Source organism: Calidris pugnax, unplaced genomic scaffold (genome assembly GCF_001431845.1).
Source record: "Calidris pugnax isolate Ruff unplaced genomic scaffold, ASM143184v1 scaffold190, whole genome shotgun sequence".
NCBI lineage: Eukaryota > Metazoa > Chordata > Aves > Charadriiformes > Scolopacidae > Calidris > Calidris pugnax.
In genome coordinates this window covers 49,098-68,948 of record NW_015090924.1, presented here as the reverse complement: position 1 = coordinate 68,948, position 19,851 = coordinate 49,098, and the positions used below count along the sequence as shown (strand labels likewise).

Genomic DNA, 19,851 nt, shown 5'->3' with positions numbered 1-19,851 from the left:
AAACGTGTAGACATGGTTCTTCAGGGCATGCTCTAGTGCCTAAGATTACTGGTTTGTGGTGGGGGGCTGTGTGGGTGGGTGATGGGTTTTGGTTTGGTGGTTGTTGTTGTGTGTTTAGGGGGGGGGTGGTGGTTTGTGTTTTTTGTGTGGGTTTTTTTTTTGGTTTTTTTTTGTGTTGGTTGGACTCGATGATCTCTGAGGTCCCTTCCAACCACTACGATTCTGTGATTCTGTGATTTAGAGACGCTTTTATGCTGGAAAAGGAGGGAAAGTGGTTTGGGTTTGAAAATAATCGACATTCCAGATGTCCAAAGGCCGGGTGCTCGGCTGGTTTTTCTCATCTGAATTTTTGGTAATTTATCAGGGCAGTGGGAGCTGCTCGGAGCCACCTTTTTTTAACATTGGTGACTCCTTTTCCTTCCACTGGTGTCACCCAGGAGGGGGTGACAGAACGCCCGTCGCTGCTGGCTGTAGGACAAACTGCCAGAAGTGCTGCTGTGGATACAACATAGAATCATAGAATCGTTCAGGTTGGAAGAGACCCTTGGGATCATCGAGTCCAACCATCTCCCCTACTCTACAAAGTCCTCCCCTACACCATGTCCCTCAGCACTGCATCTAAACGGCCCTTAAACACATCCAGGGATGGTGACTCCACCCCCTCCCTGGGCAGCCTATTCCAATGCCTGACCACTCTTTCGGTGAAAAATTCCTTCCTAATACTTGCAACATCACTTGCATTTGGGCTTTTCCTTCACTTACCTGCTTGTGACTCAGCATTTGAGGAGGATTTCTGTCTGCTACGCCCTGCAGGGCGGAAAGGACAGGAATTCTAGCAAAACAAACCCATTTTTTTTTTCCTCCCCTGGCAGCGCCAGAGGTTTGGGGCAGCTCATTCGGGCCAAGAACATCAAGACAGTGGGTGACCTGAGCACTCTGTCGGCCTCGCAGATCAAAACCCTGCCCATCCGCTCTCCCAAAGTTTCCAACGTTAAAAAAGTTCTGAAAGGATATCACGAGCAACAGGTAAAATTTAATTTTAATAACCTAAAAGTCAGTATTAGCCTAACTGACTTCTAACACCCAGCACGAGGAATGTTTTTGTTCAACCGGTTGAAACGGCGCTTTAAAACGTAATCTCTACCTGTCAAAGTAAGGCAGGAATTCAAGGTAGAGGTGGTTTAGTTACAGTATTATTAACAGGGATAATGATTGGATTTATTACAAGGTTAAAACACACGCATCCCACAATGTAATCCCTTTTTCCTCCTCTTCAGGTAAAATCCCGAGGTTTTGAGGAAATATCAGCACTTGAAGATGCAGAAAAGCCCATAAACAACATAGAGGAGAAATCTCTTTGTGTAGATGAAGAAAAACTCGCAACAGGTACCAGTTCCCTGCCTTCTGCCCCAGGCTGGGCTCTCCCTGCCCTTTCCCTGCTTCCCTTCTCCCCTCCTGGGGGCTCGTGGTCATTTTTGGGAATGTTAATAGCAAATATTGGCACAGGGGATGGGTGATTGAACCAGCCGCTTTATGGAGCCCTATAGAAGTAGCTTTTTAACACCTGTTGCATATTTTGAGGGGAAAAATACTGGTTTTCCCTAAACGTGCTCCCATAAGTGTATTCTCTTCAGGTAAAATCCCGAGGTTTTGAGGAAATATCAGCACTTGAAGATGCAGAAAAGCCCATAAACAACATAGAGGAGAAATCTCTTTGTGTAGATGAAGAAAAACTCGCAACAGGTACCAGTTCCCTGCCTTCTGCCCCAGGCTGGGCTCTCCCTGCCCTTTCCCTGCTTCCCTTCTCCCCTCCTGGGGGCTCGTGGTCATTTTTGGGAATGTTAATAGCAAATATTGGCACAGGGGATGGGTGATTGAACCAGCCGCTTTATGGAGCCCTATAGAAGTAGCTTTTTAACACCTGTTGCATATTTTGAGGGGAAAAATACTGGTTTTCCCTAAACGAGCTCCCGTAAGCATGTGAAATACAAATTAAGTTGGGCTCCAAGTACTTAATTCCCTGAATCTCAGCCAGGTTTGTCTCCAGAGCTTTTCAATAACGGCTGTGGTTCCGGGCACACGCAGAAAGGAGCAGGATGAAGCGGAGATAGTGATGTGGTGCCTCAACCTTGGCGGGGTGGGACTGGGGGGGACCATTCCCTGCATTCCCATTGTGGATTTGGGTGCCTCTTTTTATTTGAATTCTGTGTGTTTGGGGAGTTTGGCCCCATGGCTCAGAGGGGCCAAACTTTGTTCTTCCTGTAAGACTCGAGAAGCATTTGGTTAGTGAATTTGTTCTTCCTGTAAGACTCGAGAAGCATTTGGTTAATGAAATATGAAATACAAATTAAGTTGGGCTCCAAGTACTTAATTCCCTGAATCTCAGCCAGGTTTGTCTCCAGAGCTTTTCAATAACGGCTGTGGTTCCGGGCACACGCAGAAAGGAGCAGGATGAAGCGGAGATAGTGATGTGGTGCCTCAACCTTGGCGGGGTGGGACTGGGGGGGACCATTCCCTGCATTCCCATTGTGGATTTGGGTGCCTCTTTTTATTTGAATTCTGTGTGTTTGGGGAGTTTGGCCCCATGGCTCAGAGGGGCCAAACTTTGTTCTTCCTGTAAGACTCGAGAAGCATTTGGTTAGTGAAGGGAAAAGGAGGCTGAGGGGAGACCTTCTCGCTTTCTCCAATTCCCTGAAAGGAGGGTGTAGCCGGGGGGGGGTCGGTCTCTTCTCCCAAGGAACAGGTGATGGGACAAGAGGAAATGGCCTCAAGTTGCACCAGGGGAGGTTCAAGGTTCGAGATTAGCAAAAATATTTACCCAGAAAGGGTTATGAAGCCTTGGAATGGGCTGCCCAGGGAAGGGGGTGAGGCACCATCCCTGGGGGTGTTCAAAAGACAGGTTGACATGGTGCTGAGAGATAGGGTTTAGTGATAAAAGACGGGTTGACATGGTGCTGAGGGATAGGGTTTAGTGATGGTTGGATTGATGGTTGGACTAGATGATCTTAAAGGTCCCTTCCAACCCAGACAATTCTATGATTCTAATATGGAGAACAAAGAACCCAGGAGTGACTTCTCCTCAGCTTAAAAGTTGAGACTTGGGGATAACACATCTCGAAGTAGTGACAGCATTGGAATAGAATTGAATATTTTCACTTCTGTCCTTTTTATTGTACCGTGATGATCAAATGTAACAAAAGTCACCATAAAGAAGGGTACCGTGGAGTTCTGAGTGCAGCCTTTGTCATAATCTCGTGTATTTTGTGAAAAACGCACTTTTCAGGCTGTTTGAATCTGTTATTTTGTCCAAAAGAAGCTGCAACACCTCTGGGTTGCTTTTAAACCCAAACTGCCCTTTCCTGGGGTTTCCCTCCCTCCTTCCTTCCTTCCCTTCCAGACCTGCTGGATGTGGTCTCCCCGGCCCCGCAGGAGCAGGCGGAGGCGGATCTCCCGGGGCGGATCGAGGCGCTGGCAGCCCAGCTGGCAGCAGAAGACCTGCACAGCTACTCTGGAAGCCAACTCTTCGAGATGCAGGAGAAGCTGGTGGAGATGACAAACTGCATCATGAGGAACCTGCGGGCCCGCTGGAAGTCCCCACCCCACGACGCTTCCGATTAGTTGGGTATTTCTAAGTAAGGAGGATTTTGTTACAAGGATTTTTTTTTTCCGCCCCCCCAGCCTGCTTTTCTCACTGACAAATTATTCCTTAAACTGTGCTTCTTTTTACTATAGAAGATTTTTTTTTTTTAACATCTGTGGTGGGGGTTTTTCGCCCCCCGAGGCGTTTGTGCGGCGTTGCTATGCATATTTCTTTCAGGTAGGGAAAGAAAACTTGATGAAGTTGTGCAATAGCAAAGACTGTGAAACCAAACCGACAGAAGTAGTTAAATTATTATTATTATGATGGGGTATTTTCTTGGTTTGTTTTTTTTTTTCAAATCCGAAGTGTTCTTACTGCTGCAAACTCTTCTCACTTGGTAAGAGATGGATCTCTCAGCTCCGCTCGGCTGCTCTCCCCCTTCATGTCCTCCCGAGCTGCTGCCCCCCACAGACTTTTCTCTCTCTCTCTCTCTCCAGCACCATTTTATACTGAGATATAAACTGTGTTTAATTCCTAACTGGGTGTTTGACAACTGGATGACATCTATTTTTGCATGTATTTTTGTAAGGATCACACTAAGGAGGTTCTCAGGCTCTTTCCCCACGTTCTTTGCTCGCAGCCCTTCTTCTGCAGAGAGCTTCTTGTTGGTTTGTTTTGGTTTGTATTTTTTTTCCTTGGGGAAAGGAATGGATCAGACGAGAGCTCTTTGTATATTATGTACAGACTTTTATCATGGCAGATGTTGGTTAATAATTTATGATTCTTGAGTTTTAATTGCATGGAATGCATTGCTGCTTCTCAGAGACCTTCAGAGGGAGTTCTCGGGTTTTACTCTGGAATCTGTATATATTGTACCGTAGGACCTTTATGGAAAGAAAAGTGCTGCAGGTTGTTTTAGAACTTACACGTGGACAAATAAAACCAGCAAATAGTTCCCAAACTCCTTCACGTCCTTGTGGTTTGGGGTGGGGTTTTTTTTCCCCCTTTTAGGTCTGTTTGGCCCCTCCCGGGGCTTTGCTTTGGAGGGACCTTGGGAGGTCGTTGCCGCTGCCCTGAGGTAGGAGTGGGTCCTCGGGGACAAGGGAGAGCCTTGTCAGTGAGACTCAAAATATTCTTTGTCCTCTTCATGTGTCTGGTGGAGAAAAGGAAGAGGACAAAGAGGTGTCTTGGAGCAACAATGTCAACGGTGCTGGTGAGGAGTTGGCTGTAGGTTTTCTTCCCTGAAAATGTTATTTTGGTTCTAAATCTGCCTCCGTGAGGCTTGTGCAACTCAACAATGGTTTAGTGATGATGCTCCTTGTTTGTTGTGTGGGTGTCTATTTTTGTCAGTTGGGTTGACGGTTGGACAAGATGATCTTTAAGGTCCCTTCCAACCTAGAAGATTCTGTGATTCTGTAACTCTTGTTCAACTCAACTCTTGTTCAACTCAACTCTTGTTCAACTCAACTCTTGTTCAACAGTGACCTGTGCAGATGAGGATGTTCCTGAGGCATCTCAGGAGGGTGTTAAGGTCTTTAACCACCACCCATCAGTGCTGGCAACCCCAGGTTCTCCTTTGAGGAAGGGCTTCCCTTTCCAGCTGGCTCTGCCCACCCCACCCTTCCCTTCATCAATGCCCTCATCTTAACGCTGTGGCTCTGGCTGCTCTTCACTGGTTTTTTTTTAGTCTTTAGTCTCTCTTGGACACAGTATCCTGTGGTTTCTTATCTCCTCCTGCCTTGGAGAGTGGCTGGTAGCAGAAACCAGTGTGTTCCAGTATGAACTAACTTCTCCAGTTCATTCACAGCCCCTCGGAGTCACGCTTCTCCGCTGCCCTCTGGCTTCTTGCCCTTTCCCAACAGCATCATTCCCACCGGAGCCACTTTGGGATTGATTCCCTGCCCTTCAGCAGGAGTGACCACACCAGACCTGCTGCAGAAACAGCGGCTTTATTCAGGCACTCATTGACATGAAATAACAGCTTTTGACCCCAGGACAGTTGCATGAAAAAAAAAACATGTATCAAGCAAAAGGAGAGGGGGTTTGTGGGGCTATTTTCCTCTCCCCAAGCTAAATTTTTGTGTTGAGATATTAAGCTTAAATGTTGCTTTTATGGAAAAGAAGTGAGTATATTCAAACACTTTAGAATAGCCTGGAAAAACACTCTCTTTATGAGAGAATGAGTAAAGTAAATCTTGGCAGTTTTAGTCTTGCGTAGATGTGTAGAATTTCAGAGAGGCAGAACCGGGTTGCAGTTCCAGCAGAGTCAAACCTTGGGATGTGGTGGTGAAATGTTTGAAAATCCAGGCAACTTTTAAAAAATATGTTGGTTGGTTTGTTTTTTTTGACACTGGCAGAACCACAGTTCTGACGAGCGATGCCCAGGGCTGTGTTTACGAGTAGTTTTCAACAATGTTTTGACAGGATGTTTCAAGAGTGTTTTGCTCTGCAAAGTTACTTTTTTCTATTTTTTTTTTTTAATTTTATTTTATATTTTTTTTTCCTGGTGGTTCCTAAGGCACTATCAGGGGTGGGTTTGGTTAGATGGCCTCCACGTAGTTGGCGGGGAGCATCCCGGTCTTGCCGGTTCTCTGGACGGTGCCGTACATCCAGCCCTCGTCGATGGCCTGCACGTTCACGATGGTGTCACCATCCTTGAAGGACACCTCGTCGGCGTCGGCCGCCATGTAGTCGTACATGGCCCGGTAGGTTTTCTGGAGATGGGAAAGGGGGGCAAAGAAAGGAGAGACACCTTTATAGCCCTGGGGTCACTCTTGGGGGGGAGAACAAAATGTAATTCCATGGGTGTTGACTCATTCCAGTTCCAGAAATGGTGTTTCTCATTCACTAAGGAGCTCAGTTGCCCAAGTACCACCGTACTTGAGTTACAGCCTCAGTGCTTGAGTGCCACTGAAGCTGAACAAGATGTTTTTGGGGTGTGTTCTTGAGCAGCATCAGCTTCAGGTGGCTCCAGCAGTCACTTGAAGGTGGTGCCTTCAAGTGTGGGGAGGAGAGGCCATACCCATGGTCACATCTACTCTTAAGACTCAGCCTCAAGAGCAGGAACAAGCATTAACTTAAGATCTTCAAGAACAGATGAGGCTTGTTCCTGGATGATGGAGATGCACCACCAGCTTTGGAGCCCTCCCAGGCTCCAAACCTTTGGTAGGTGGCCAGATGATTGAAGTTTATGATTGGGTCTTCCCACAATTGGCTCCATGTTACTTACCCCAGCAGTGGAGGGGTGAGAAGGCACCGATGACACCGTGGTTTGCTGGGTGGCGACCGAGGATGAGCGCTGTTGGGGCAACTCTATGGTCTTGGCGTGTTTGTAGCCCACTAGGGGAGGAAAATACATTCAAATTGTTAGAGAATTGGTGGTGGGGGGAGAGTGGTGCTCAGTGAGGGTCACGGGACAGGCCAGGAGGTGGGTCCAATCTGCCTGTCACCCCCTGAAACACAACCTCACACCCGTTGGGGATGTCTACGCTACGAATAAATGGCATTTTTGCCCCGTACCCGTGGCGGTGGTGGTGAAGAAGCCCCCGTTGCTGTAGTAGGACAAGTGTTGATCCACGGCGTCGGAGGGTTCGGATTTCTCCTCCCCACCACTGAGGCTCAAGGCGCTGGCCGAGCGGGAGTGCTCCCGGCTGCGGCGCTGGGCTTGGACTGCAGGAGAGAGGGGTTTGGGGAGGACATGCACAGGTAAAAGTACATAGATAGGTGTATACATGCAAATATACATTATTTTGTGTGTATATACACACACGTATGTATATGTGTGCATACGTATTCCATAAAAATACCCAAAGTTCTCTACAACGGTTACCAAACCCACCCAAACTGCTCTTATATCCAGTAGAAAAGAGCTGGTTACTACACAGTTTAAAACTACACAGTTACCACAAAGTTTAAACTTTGTTTTAAACTACAAAGTTTATGGGGAAAATGCATGAGAATTCGTAGCTCTGTTTTTAAGGTTTCTCAATGGATTTGCCAGGGTTTTCTTAACATATTCCGTGGACACCCTGCTGAAGTTCTGCTCCAAACGGCACAGTTGTTCTGTCCCTCTTATCTTTATATTCAGAATATTAATTTTTCTTTTCTCCAAACTCCTTTCCTTCACTGCCAGCTGCTTCCAAAATGTTGATGCCCATTATCCCACACTCCTGTCATTCGGGATCTACCTCTTCTCCAACCAGCAGTAGGAAAGGAGTTTTAAAAGAGGAAGAAATAAAAAATAAGGGGGTGACTGAGGCACAGTATTTTAAAATTCTTTAAAAAGGAAGCCTGTGTCAGTGTCCCCAAGCCATTGGTTTTGCTGTGGCACAGACCTGAGATCATGTGCAGGCTCCTGGACTGAATGTTGTCTTCGGCGGGGTCGTAGTCGAAGACGGAGCCGGGGTTGGTGCGCCAGACACGGAGACCTGGGGGAGAAACAGCATCTGCTGAGGAGGGGCTGGAGCTCCAGGGGCTCTCCCAGAGCAGGAGCAGCACAGGGCTGTCCCTGGCAGGAGGGAGAGACTGACAGAAAAGGGCAAGCAGTAAAGTTGTGTTTCTCAAAGCTGTAGCACAGGTTAGGCTTTTGTTTTCTTATAACTTGATATCAAGTGAGCTATCCATATTATTTCTCTAGTATGAATAGAAATGTGTGTAATGATAGGACAAGGGGAAACAGTTTTAAATTGGAAGAAAAAAGATTCAGATTAGATCTCGGGAAGAAATTTTTTACTCTGAGGGTGGTGAGACACTGGAACAGGTTGCCCAGGGAAGTTGTGGCTGCCCCATCCCTGGAGGGGTTCAAGGCCAGGCTGGATGGGGCCTTGAGCAACCTGGTGTGGTGGGAGGTGTCCCTGCCCAGGGCAGGGGGGTTGGAACTCGATGATCTTTGAATCACAGAATTGTAGTGGTTGGAAGGGACCTCAGAGATCATCGAGTCCAACCACGAAAAAAAAAACAACAAAAAACCACAACACACACCACCACCCACCCCCTAAACACACAACAACAACCATCACACCAAAAAACCATCACCCACCCACACATCTCACCACAAACCAATAATCTTGGGCACTAGAGCATGCCCTGAAGAGCCAAGGTCCCTTCCATCCCAAACCAATTCTATGGTTCTATGATTCTATGAAATGGCATTAAAAATCTAACGAAGAATTATAAATCTAGTGTTATGTTATGAAGTTGGGCAGAAGAGGACAGGCTGACCAGGGCTGATTCACAGCTGCTGTTAGAGGGTATTTCCAAAATAGACTGATGGAAACGTCACCTCGAAGCAATGAGAAATTGGGATTGCTCTGGCTGAGCTTAAACAAAACAGTTCACCCCGGTCCATCTGTGCTGTGTGTGAATGAAGCTCTGGTGTTGGTCTGAAGCTGGGGCTGTGTTTACCTGTCAGAGTCTCCTGGTCCTGGTCCACGCGCTTCCGCTCCATTTCCACCACGCGCCGCTGGATGCCCCTGTAGCTGATGTCACTGAAGTCCTGCATGTTCTTCTTCACCCGTTCCGTGATGGGGTCGGTGACGACGGGCGTGAAACTGCCTTTGCTCTTCTCAAAATCTTCGTGGTATTTCCCCTTCCAATTCAAATGAAACATGTTAGATTGGAGATGAGGAGCGGGTTCTTCACTGTGAGGGTGGTGGAGCACTGGAACAGGTTGCCCAGGGAAGTGGTTGAGGCCCCATCCCTGGAGATATTCAAGGAGAGGCTCGACGAGGCCCTGGGCAACCTGGTCTAGTTGGGGGTGTCCCTGCTGACTGCGGGGGGGTCAGACTAGATGGCCTTTGGAGGTCCCTTCCGGCCTGGGCAATTCTATGATTCTATGTTCTCTGTAGCTGAGGTGGATCACTTTGATTCCTGCTGAGCTCGGTGAATTACTAGTGTTGGGGGGACCCTGTGCTCTCAGCTTTGGCTTTCTCCACCCCAAGGAGCAATGAGAGCGAGCCCCTGATGATATCAAAGGTGCCTTCCAACCATGAATATTCTGTGATTCTGTGATCCCAAACCTGCCTTTTTCCAACCATGAATTTTCTGTGATTCTGTGATCCCAAACCTGCCCTCTTGCATGTTAGAATGTGGGAATGGAACCTGATGTATATTTTTTTATATATATATGAATATATATATAATTGCATGTTAGAATGTGGGAATGGAACCTGAAGTATATTTTTATATATATATATATAAAATAAAATCATCTGGGTTGGAAAGGACTTTCAAGATCATCTAGTCCAACCATCAACCTAATTCTGACAAAAAAACCCCATCACTAAACCATGTCTCTAAACACTATGTCAACACGTCTTTTGAACACCTCCAGGGATGGTGCCTCAACCCCTTCCCTGGGCAGCCCATTCCAAGGCTTCATAACCCTTTCCATGTAAAATTTTTTCCTAATATCCAACCTTGAACCTCCCCTGGTGCAACTTGAGGCCGTTTCCTCTTGTCCCATGGCCTGTTCCTTGGGAGAAGAGACCGACCCCCCCTGGCTACACCCTCCTTTCAGGGAGTTGGAGAGAGCCAGAAGGTCTCCCCTCAGCCTCCTCTTCTCCAGGCTGAACACCCCCAGCTCCCTCAGCCTCTCCTCACAAGACTTGTGCTCCAGACCCCTCACCAGCTCCGTTCCCCTTCTCTGGGAAGATTATATATATATATACACACATATATGTGTATATATATCCTTGAGGTGCCCACCCCTGAATGTCTCAGCAAAGAGGTTTTTATTGCAATCACTTCCCAAGTTAGAAATAAGCCTGTAAATGCTCTTACTGTAGAGATGTGTTTCTGGGTCTCCCTCACTCGCCGCATCTCAGGGGTGTCCAGGACGTAGGCGGCTTTGCCCTGCACCTGTTTGCGGAAACTGTCGGAGTAAAGGACCTGCCGGAGGAGAGGAGGAGGTGAGTGTGGGGCACAGAGCTCCTTCGGGGGCTCGGGGAAGGAGATGAACCCACACAACCTGCCAAAGATGGGGAAAAAAACCCCCAGGCAGCAGCAGTGGTGTTGGTGAGTAACATTAGATGGGAAAGCAAAATTATTTTTCATAATTATGGGACATGGACAGCTCTGGACCTGATCCCAAACATCCCTTAAGTAAACACTCCTTACCTTTTTTAACCATGTAACAACAGGTGGAGGTGATGCAGTGAGAATGTTCTAGGAAACATTTTCATACATTTGATGTGCACCTCCCTGACTTTGCTGAAGTTATAAATGTTAAACAGAACATAATTAAGCCTGTATTTATCACTGAAACACGACAGTTTTTGCTGGGTTTGTAGGGTTTGGTTTTTGAGTGGTTACAACTGCATCACACCCCTGTGGCTGTCTGTTTGCAGACACTGTGCTACTGGGTACATCAAACAACCCGTGACAATGGTCAAGGCCAGGCTGGATGGGGCCTTGAGCAACCTGGTCTGGTGGGAGGTGTCCCTGCCCAGGGCCGGGGCGTTGGAACTGGATGATCTTTGAATCACAGAATTGTAGTGGTTGGAAGGGACCTCAGAGATCATCAAGTCCAACCACGAAAAAAAAACCAACAAAAAACCACAACACACACCACCACCCACCCCCTAAACACACAACAACAACAACCACACCAAAAGACCATCACCCACCCACACATCCCACCACAAACCAATAATCTTGGGCACTAGAGCATGCCCTGAAGAGCAAAGGTCCCTTCCAACCCAAACCAGTTATATGATACCATGAAATGGCATTAAAAATCTAACGAAGAATTATAAATCTAGTGTTAGGTTATGAAGGGGTGGCACTTGGGGGGGGCTTTAAGGTCCCTTCCCACCCAAACCGTTCTGTGATTCTATAATCTATTACGTGTATAAATCTTTATAGGATGGGATATGTCAGGGTTCACCTTTGCTAATTTGAGTAAGGATTTTAGGGCTTGAAAAAATCTTTTTTTAACGTATTTTCATTTAGTAGCTGAAGAGAACGTACCGAGCTGATGTTTTCTTGGTTGCGTTTGGCTCTCTCCATCTCTGGAGTCATGGGGGTTGGAGTTCCTTTGGCCAGGTGTTCCTTGTACAAAACCTACGGGGCACAAAAAGGTGTCTGTGAATCAGGCTGGAATAATTGATAGCTCCTACTGTAAACGGTGTTACGGTTTAAGCGTTACTCATCACGGCAGGGGTAGAAAAAGATCTTGGGAAATAAAGCCGCTAAAAAGTTATTATTTGCTAGAGCGGAAGGTCAAAATCAAAGGGAAAAAATAGGCAAAAAAAGAAAAAAAAAAAAAAAAAGAAAGGGGTGGGGGGAAAGGGAGAAAACAATGCTAAATTAGAAATAGAGGGTGTGTTTTAATAGAAGGTGTTTGTGGCCTTTCAGTACCGAGCTGATCTGTTCTTGATTGCGTTTGACTCTCTCCATCTCCGGAGTGAGCGGGGTGGGGGTCGCCTTCCCTAAGCCTTCTTTGTACACAACCTAGGGGTCACAGAGTAACTCAGAGTCACACACGGCCACGGGACACGCGGAGATGTTACTGGGTTTAGGGTAAACACCATCCCTTATGAAAGAAACAAACCCCACCAGGTCAGAGGAAAAAATAGCATTAAAAAGTTAATTGGCAAAAAAAAGTCTTTTAAGTACGATGAGAGACTTAAGAGCTGATTTTCCAAGTTCGAGGGAAGAAATTAGAGGGTTAAATAAAACCAGGCAGATGCAGGTTATTTTTAATAAGTGCTCTGTGCTATCCCCTTTGCTGCTTCCAGACAATACCGAGCTAATCTGTTCTTGATTGCGTTTGACTCTCTCCATCTCTGGAGTGATTGGGGTGGGGGTTGCTCGCCCCAAGTTCTCTTTGTACAACACCTGTGGGATACAGAAGATGCATCCGGCACCTTAAAATCCTCCCCCTCCAAAAAATCAAACGGATTCCAACACAAATTATTACTTTGTTATCACATTTCCAGAAAAGTCAGGCCCGGTTACGCGAGGCAGCACCGCACAAAAGCCAAACACCCACTGCTGGGAGGCAGGGGCAGAAAAATACACTGTAAAAGAAAAGCTTGTTATTTTTCTGGTTAAGACAGAAGGGCTCTATCCAGCTCCAACCACCCAGTGGCTCCACAGGCTGGGGAAGCCACCTGAGCTCCCAAAGAACTATTTAAGAACTGTTTTATCTCTACTGGAAGGGATTTGTGACCTTGTTGGGAGGGAGGAGGAAGTTTTAGGACCCGAATAAAAAAAGCTGTTGAGCCTGGGCAGCTGCTATCGCTGCCCCATGACACCCACTCACCTCCCCCATCCTTCAGGCCACCTAAAACCTATTCCTGATGTGACCCCAGAGCAGGAACAGCCTCGTCCCTTTGTGTCACTCCAAGGCATCCTCAGTCCCTGCCACACAGCGAGGCCACCTCCCGCCAGTGGCTTTCTCAATTCTTTGGTCCGGCACCTTAAAATCCTCCCCCTCCAAAAAATCAAACGGATTCCAACACAAATTATTACTTTGTTATCACATTTCCAGAAAAGTCAGGCCCGGTTACGCGAGGCAGCACCGCACAAAAGCCAAACACCCACTGCTGGGAGGCAGGGGCAGAAAAATACACTGTAAAAGAAAAGCTTGTTATTTTTCTGGTTAAGACAGAAGGGCTCTATCCAGCTCCAACCACCCAGTGGCTCCACAGGCTGGGGAAGCCACCTGTGCTCCCAAAGAACTATTTAAGAACTGTTTTATCTCTACTGGAAGGGATTTGTGACCTTGTTGGGAGGGAGGAGGAAGTTTTAGGACCCGAATAAAAAAAGCTGTTGAGCCTGGGCAGCTGCTATCGCTGCCCCATGACACCCACTCACCTCCCCCATCCTTCAGGCCACCTAAAACCTATTCCTGATGTGACCCCAGAGCAGGAACAGCCTCGTCCCTTTGTGTCACTCCAAGGCATCCTCAGTCCCTGCCACACAGCGAGGCCACTGCCCGCCGGTGGCTTTCTCACTTCTTTGGTTTTTTTTGCCAAAGTCAAATACCCCTGAAAAGCTTAAACACTACCCCTAGAGAGAGAAACACAAAAACCTTCACCAAAGGACACTAAACTCTTAGGATGGTCTGGATAGAGCCCGCACAGACACAAACTGTGTTGTAGAAAAGGCCTAAATTTTTAGAAATTTTAAACTTCTGTTAACGCTAAAGTCATTTTATTTTAGAAGAGGCGCGATTAATTTGCAGAAACAAATCTTTCTACTTTTTTTACAGTAAACTCAACCTTGAGTAAGTAGTTAGAATGTTACCTTATTAAAATATAATAAGCACAAAGGCAAAAAAAAAAAAAAAAAAAGAAAAGAAGAGTAATCTATTTTTGAGGTACCGAGCTAATGATTTCTTGATTGCGTTTGACTCTCTCCATCTCTGGAGTGATTGGTGTTGGGGTCACTTTCCCCACATTTTCTTTGTACAGAACCTACAGGATACAAGGCAGTATCCAAATGTCATTACAAAGGCACCACCACCAAAGGAAAAACCAACCAAAAAAAACCCAAACCAAACCCAACCCAACGTCCAATAAAGCTTTTGACTCATGACACTGAGAGAGCATTAGCAGTGGGTGAGGCTGCTGTCCCCAGAAGGCGCCACGGGAGGTTTGCCATTAATTAATCTATTACAAAGCAGAAGGGAACCCTGGCTGGACTCAACACTGCATGGAAGCACAGTAGTAGTGAGAAAGGGTTAAAAAAAAAAAAAAAAAAAAAAAAAAAAAAGGCAAAAAGCAAAGAAACGATATCCATCCAAAAAAAAGGGCGACACCTAGTTCTACTAACATCCTTCTTAAGTGTTAAGTAGAAGATGCTACAGTTTGTAAGTGGAGAAGGTGGGAGGTTTACGCTCCGTGGCAGAGTCATTTTTTATAAAGTTAGAAAGCAGCAGTTGCTGAAGGGCTATGGTCACGTTAAACACATCACCCGGCTCCTCAGGAACCAGTTCCCGGTGACAAGTACCGAGCTAATGATTTCTTGATTGCGTTTGACTCGTTCCATCTCGGGAGTGACTGGTGTTGGGGTTGCCTTCCCTATGTTTTCTTTATACAAGACCTGGGAGACACAAGAAAGGAGCCAAAGAAAGCAACAATAAATAAAAAAAAAAACCTAGCTGGATATGAACTTGAAGCCTCTATTTATTTTCTCAAGGCCGAGGTATTAAATATATTTTTAAAGAAGCAATATTCTACTAGAGAAGCAGGGTGTACTGGCTTTTTTAACTACAGGATCACTCGTAATAAATTGTGTAAGTAATACATAAATGAGACCACAAAAAAAACCACATCTAGGGGCTGAGGGTGTTATGAATATATAAATTGTCATTTTTCAAAAAAAGAAAAAGAATGTCAGCATTGTAAAGAAATTGAGTGGAGGTTGTTAAGTGCTTTTAGGATTAGAACAGGGCATTAAAAACACTCTTAAAACCTGTAACGAGTTAAAGTCACCACTGAAAACCACAGTCAGACCAGTAAGAAGTAATCACTTGTGTGAGTGTGTGCCCAGTCGTTAAAACTGTTACGAATGTTCCTTTAAATAGAGTTAAAGGGAACTTTTTTTTTTTTTTTTTCTTAGCAAAAAGTACCGAGCTACAGATTTCTTGATTGCGTTTGACCCTCTCCATCTCGGGAGTGACAGGGGTGGGGGTTCCCATCCCCACGCTCTCTTTGTACAACACCTGCACGGCAACAAGAAGCACCCAAAAAAAAAAACACATAATCACCACTCAGCAATAATTCCAGCCCACATGAAGCCTCCCTCTTCTGGGATAACAGCGTTAAAACAGGAAACTGAGAGGATTTAAAAAAAAAACCCCACACATATAAAAGAAAAAGGAAGTCAGAACAGGGAGAAAAACGGTTAAAAATATTGAGGATAATGTAAATCATTAAATGTAGGAAGAAGTGGTAGGTCAGTAACATCGGAAATCATAGCACAGTGAAGAAGAAAGGATGTTTTTATAAGTTGATTACGTGGACGTAAGGAGAGGAATCGTTCATTTTTAATAAAGGTTAAAAAAGTTCTGTTTAAGTGGAGTTAAGGGAATACATCTTTTCCTCCACAAAATACCGAGCTAATGTGTTCTTGATTGCGTTTGACTCTCTCAACCTCAGGAGTGACAGGTATCGGGGTCCCTGTCCCCAGATCCTCTTTGTACAACACCTGTGGGGTAACACGTATTAAACCCAGAGAGAAAAAGGAAGAAGCACACAAGAGTCACACAAAAACAGAGCGAATGATTTTTCAAGGTCGCGGCGAGCCAAAGCTTGGAATAAAGGAGAAAAATTAAAATATTCCTCAAAACTATAAAGGTGAAGAGTAACACTCAGCAATGACTTGGCTATTTGCTTCTCGGAAGCTAGAGAGGAAAGCTCTTTGTGCAGCAGTAGATCATTAAAGACTTCCTAAAGGCAAAAACAACTCAAACACAACATAAAAGGAACAAAGAACTCAACTCTATTTCATTTACCCATCCCATAACCACCCCAGCAGGTTACTCTGGCGCGTGTTAGTGCACAGTTACACTGGGGACACTTCCACAGGTTTCTATCAGGCGCTGGATAGTTTAGTTTTCGTGTCTAAATTAAGTACAAGCCAGAAAAAAAGCCCACCACTCAAAACAAAACGAGGATTGTCATGATTAACAAAAGGTAAAATGGGGTCTTTTTTAAGAACAAAAAAAAATTAAAAAGATAACCAAACTTCAAGGAAAGGTGGAATTAAAAGTTATTATTAAGAGGATGTAATAAAAAAGAGGAACAAGAAAAATGTAAGTAATAATTATGGAGGAAAAAAATCTCACAGGGACCACGATATTATTTTTTGTGTCAGTTGATTATAGGAGAATGAGAAATTTTTTTTTGGTCTGTGTTAAAAATATTTTAAAATAGATTAAAAGGGAATTTTCGGCTTTTCAAATCAAAAAATACCGAGCTAATGTGTTCTTGATTGCGTTTAACTCTCTCCATCTCAGGAGTGACAGGTGTCGGGGTCCCTGTCCCCACATCCTCTTTGTACAACACCTGTGGGGCAACAGGGCTGCATTGAGCAAAGAACAAGCAAAACCACAGGAAACCTCTGCTGAGCACACACGAGATGGTTTTCTGAGCTGTCCTGATTCAAAATAAAAATCCATAAAAATAAAGTACAAGTTTAAAACTCTGAAGATGAAGTTAAACACTAACACATGGGTATGACTTCTGGCAGAATACCTTCCTGACTTGGTTAAAGTTCTTCCCAAGGGGTCAAAGTGCTTCCCAAAGTGGACATTAAAAACTGGTGAGTACCAAGATTAAAGTCTTATTTAAATTATGATGAAGTATATTATTGTCTTTTCCCCAGCAGTGAGGTAAGCTTTTTCCTGATGTTACTTGAGTCCCTGGAGGACCAGGTCCTCATGCACCTTCCTGAAGGTTTTTCTGTCCACACAGAGCTCAACCAAGAGCCACCCCTTCCCCAGTGAAACGCTACTTATTGTCCAGAGTTTATCAGCAAAGAATTTACCTCGCTAATTACAGGAAGGACACAGAGACATGGGGTTGGAACCTTTACCTCGCTAATTACAGGAAGGACACAGACACAGGGTTGGAATTCTATGATCTTTAAGGTCCCTTCCAACTCTAACCATTCTGTGATCATAATAAAGGCTATGCATGAAAATAGTACCTGAGAAATTATAATTCCTAGTGCTCTCCTATCTGATACTTACCTCATTCCAACAAACATCCTAATGCTACGAATTTTTTTACCCTGTATTTCCAACACCTCTAGAGGCATTTAGACCAGCTGGAGACTTGGGCCACTCTGTGCAACAATATTAAAGACTTCCAAAAGGAAGAAGGCATCAAATACAATGCAGGAGGAATAAAGAAATCAATTCTGTTTCAGTCACCCGTTCCACAAACATCACAGCAGGTCACACTGATACCAGAGCACTCTTATTCCAGGCTCATTTCCACAGATTTGGATCAGGCAATAAATAGTTTAGTTTTTATATGTGGTAAAACCAGGGAAAAAACACCCAAAAACCAAGACTGAAGTGATTAACAAAAGGAAAAGCAGGTATTAAAGAATAAAAAAGTAAGTTCCGAGTCAAAAGAAAGATGGGAACAAGGAATCTAGACATTACCATTAGTAAGATGATCTAATCAAAAGAAAGTAAATAACAATTATAGAGGAAAAAACATTAAAACATGGGGAACAGGATATTCTGCTTGGTGTAAATTGATTACAGGGAAGCTCAAGAGTATTTTTTTTTTGGTGTTAAAATTATTTTAAATAGATTAAAAGGGAAATTTCTGCTTTTCAAATGGAAAAAAGATACCGAGCTAAAGTTCTCTTGATTGCGTTTGACTCTCTCAATCTCAGGAGTGACAGGTGTCGGGGTCCCTGTCCCCACATCCTCTTTGTACAACACCTACGGGGTAACACGGGAGTGCAAAAAATGTTAACAACAAAAAAAGCCCCTGCATTTGGTGGAGGTAACACATGTAATTTTTATGCCCACTAGATCTATGAGAAAGCAGGAAAAATTAGGAAGTATAAACCAGTTAGTAATTATGATAAATCCAGATGAAGTCTTCTGGTAGCTAGAAATACTGCATCCTAATTCTTAGAATAATAAAGCATTAGAGGAATGAAGTTAGGGAAATAAAAACAACAGTGTTTTTTAAAAATGCTAAATACCTTAAGCTTCCCCCCAAAAAAAAGCTTTAAAAATTAAAGGACATGAAGTGTCAAGTGTTGTTAAAATTTCACAAAACAACATAAAATATAACTAACAACGACTAAGAATTTTAATAGCAGGAAGGGGATGTTTCTATGTTTGTAAGTTAATTAGAGAGAGTATAGAAAATTTACAAGTTTTAAATAGTTATAGGGAACTTTTTTGCTTAAAGTACAAAAAAATACCGAGCTAAAGTTCTCTTGATTGCGTTTGACCCTCTCCATCTCAGGAGTGACAGGTACTGGGGTGCCAATCCCCAGCCCCTCTTTGTACAACACCTGTGTGGCAACAGGAGAGTATTACAAAAAAAAAAAAAAAAAAAGAAAAAAAAGAAAAAAAAGAAAAAAAGGAAAGGGAAGGGAAGGAAAGAGGAAGAGAGGGAGGAGAGAGAAGACAAGGAATTTAATATAGTAAAACTTCAAAGTAGGAAAAATTGAGTTTTGTCAGCCTTGTTCAATGGATAGCAAGAAAAAAAATAAATTAATGAAAATAATCAGTTAATATTACTATGAGGTTTGTGGTCACCTCACCCAGGTCTGCCCAAAGGAGTTTCCTTACTCAAACAAAAGTTCTTGAAGGAGCAGCTTTGCTCTCAGATTCCTCGAAGGGCTCCCCAGCAGAAAAGTGAGCCCGATGAGCTCAGAGACAATTAAATGGAGCAAAAAGTTTAACCCCAGTGGCTTCTCTGAACTCTCCTATTAATCTCAATCCGGGACTGAATTTCATATGGGTCATGTCTGAATTGGGTCAGAGCGAGTCAAAATTAGTCCTAAGGTGCTCTAATTGAAATAGAAATATAAGACAAAGTTATGACATAATGGTGATTTGAGTGGAACGTGTCAGGAGTTGAAATAATCTGGATAGAACTTAATCCCTATAGTAATTTTTCCTTGTAGATGCCATTTTCATCATTTTTTTCAGATTGCAGTGACCTGGGGATGCCACCCGGGGTTTCTTACAAAGACCTATAGGGTATAAGAAAGCACCCAACACAGCAACACCAAGAGAAGAGCCAAGACACGCTATGGCATTAGGTGGCTTTGGTTGGGAAAGGTTAGGAGCTCAATGTGCACTTGCAACCAGTGCAGGGAGACTGGAGACCGTTAGAAGGATGGACTCGGTTATTGAGGAGGAGGAGGAGGGTGACATCACTCCGACTACTACTATTGCATTGGGAAGAAAAAATAAGGTACTGCTTAATTGCTTTAAGCAAATGAGGTTAAAAATCTCACAGCTGGCACAATTACAGTTAAGTTAGACCGAGTGAAAAATTAAAATGTAAGGATTCTGACAGGGTTTTAGTGCTTTGATTAAGAAAGGGTGGTTCAAAGTTCAGCAAAGAACTGAAAGAACAATTTAATATGGAGGAGTTAAAGGGATTTGGTTTGCAATTGGACTTGGCAGGGTTTGTTTCATTTAGCAATACCGAGCTAATGTTCTCTTGATTGCGTTTGACTCTCTCCATCTCCGGAGTGACCGGTGTTGGGGTGCCAGTCCCTAAGCCCTCTTTGTATAACACCTGTGAGGTACAAGAAAGTTTCCACAAAAAAAA

At 44.4% G+C, this 19,851-nt stretch overlaps 2 protein-coding genes across 2 annotated transcripts in view; one reads left to right on the top strand and one right to left on the bottom strand.

Moving 5' to 3' along the window:
• Positions 1-4,541, top strand: part of RIF1 (replication timing regulatory factor 1) — a 38,157-nt gene extending 33,616 nt beyond the window's left edge. The window contains exons 34-36 of the mRNA XM_014951336.1: positions 873-1,026; positions 1,278-1,386; positions 3,398-4,541. Coding sequence (XP_014806822.1) covers positions 873-1,026; positions 1,278-1,386; positions 3,398-3,618 — 484 coding nt within the window. The 3' untranslated portion in view covers positions 3,619-4,541. The remainder of the gene's footprint in view (positions 1-872; positions 1,027-1,277; positions 1,387-3,397) is intronic.
• A 988-nt stretch (positions 4,542-5,529) lies between these two features.
• Positions 5,530-19,851, bottom strand: part of NEB (nebulin) — a gene marked incomplete at its 5' end in the record, with an annotated part of 62,999 nt that continues 48,677 nt past the window's right edge. The window contains 16 exons of the mRNA XM_014951335.1: positions 5,530-6,294; positions 6,810-6,919; positions 7,100-7,249; positions 7,915-8,007; positions 8,984-9,167; positions 10,361-10,468; positions 11,549-11,641; positions 11,939-12,031; positions 12,326-12,418; positions 13,909-14,001; positions 14,537-14,629; positions 15,159-15,251; positions 15,644-15,736; positions 17,898-17,990; positions 18,485-18,577; positions 19,726-19,818. Coding sequence (XP_014806821.1) covers positions 6,121-6,294; positions 6,810-6,919; positions 7,100-7,249; positions 7,915-8,007; positions 8,984-9,167; positions 10,361-10,468; positions 11,549-11,641; positions 11,939-12,031; positions 12,326-12,418; positions 13,909-14,001; positions 14,537-14,629; positions 15,159-15,251; positions 15,644-15,736; positions 17,898-17,990; positions 18,485-18,577; positions 19,726-19,818 — 1,749 coding nt within the window. The remainder of the gene's footprint in view (positions 6,295-6,809; positions 6,920-7,099; positions 7,250-7,914; positions 8,008-8,983; positions 9,168-10,360; positions 10,469-11,548; positions 11,642-11,938; positions 12,032-12,325; positions 12,419-13,908; positions 14,002-14,536; positions 14,630-15,158; positions 15,252-15,643; positions 15,737-17,897; positions 17,991-18,484; positions 18,578-19,725; positions 19,819-19,851) is intronic.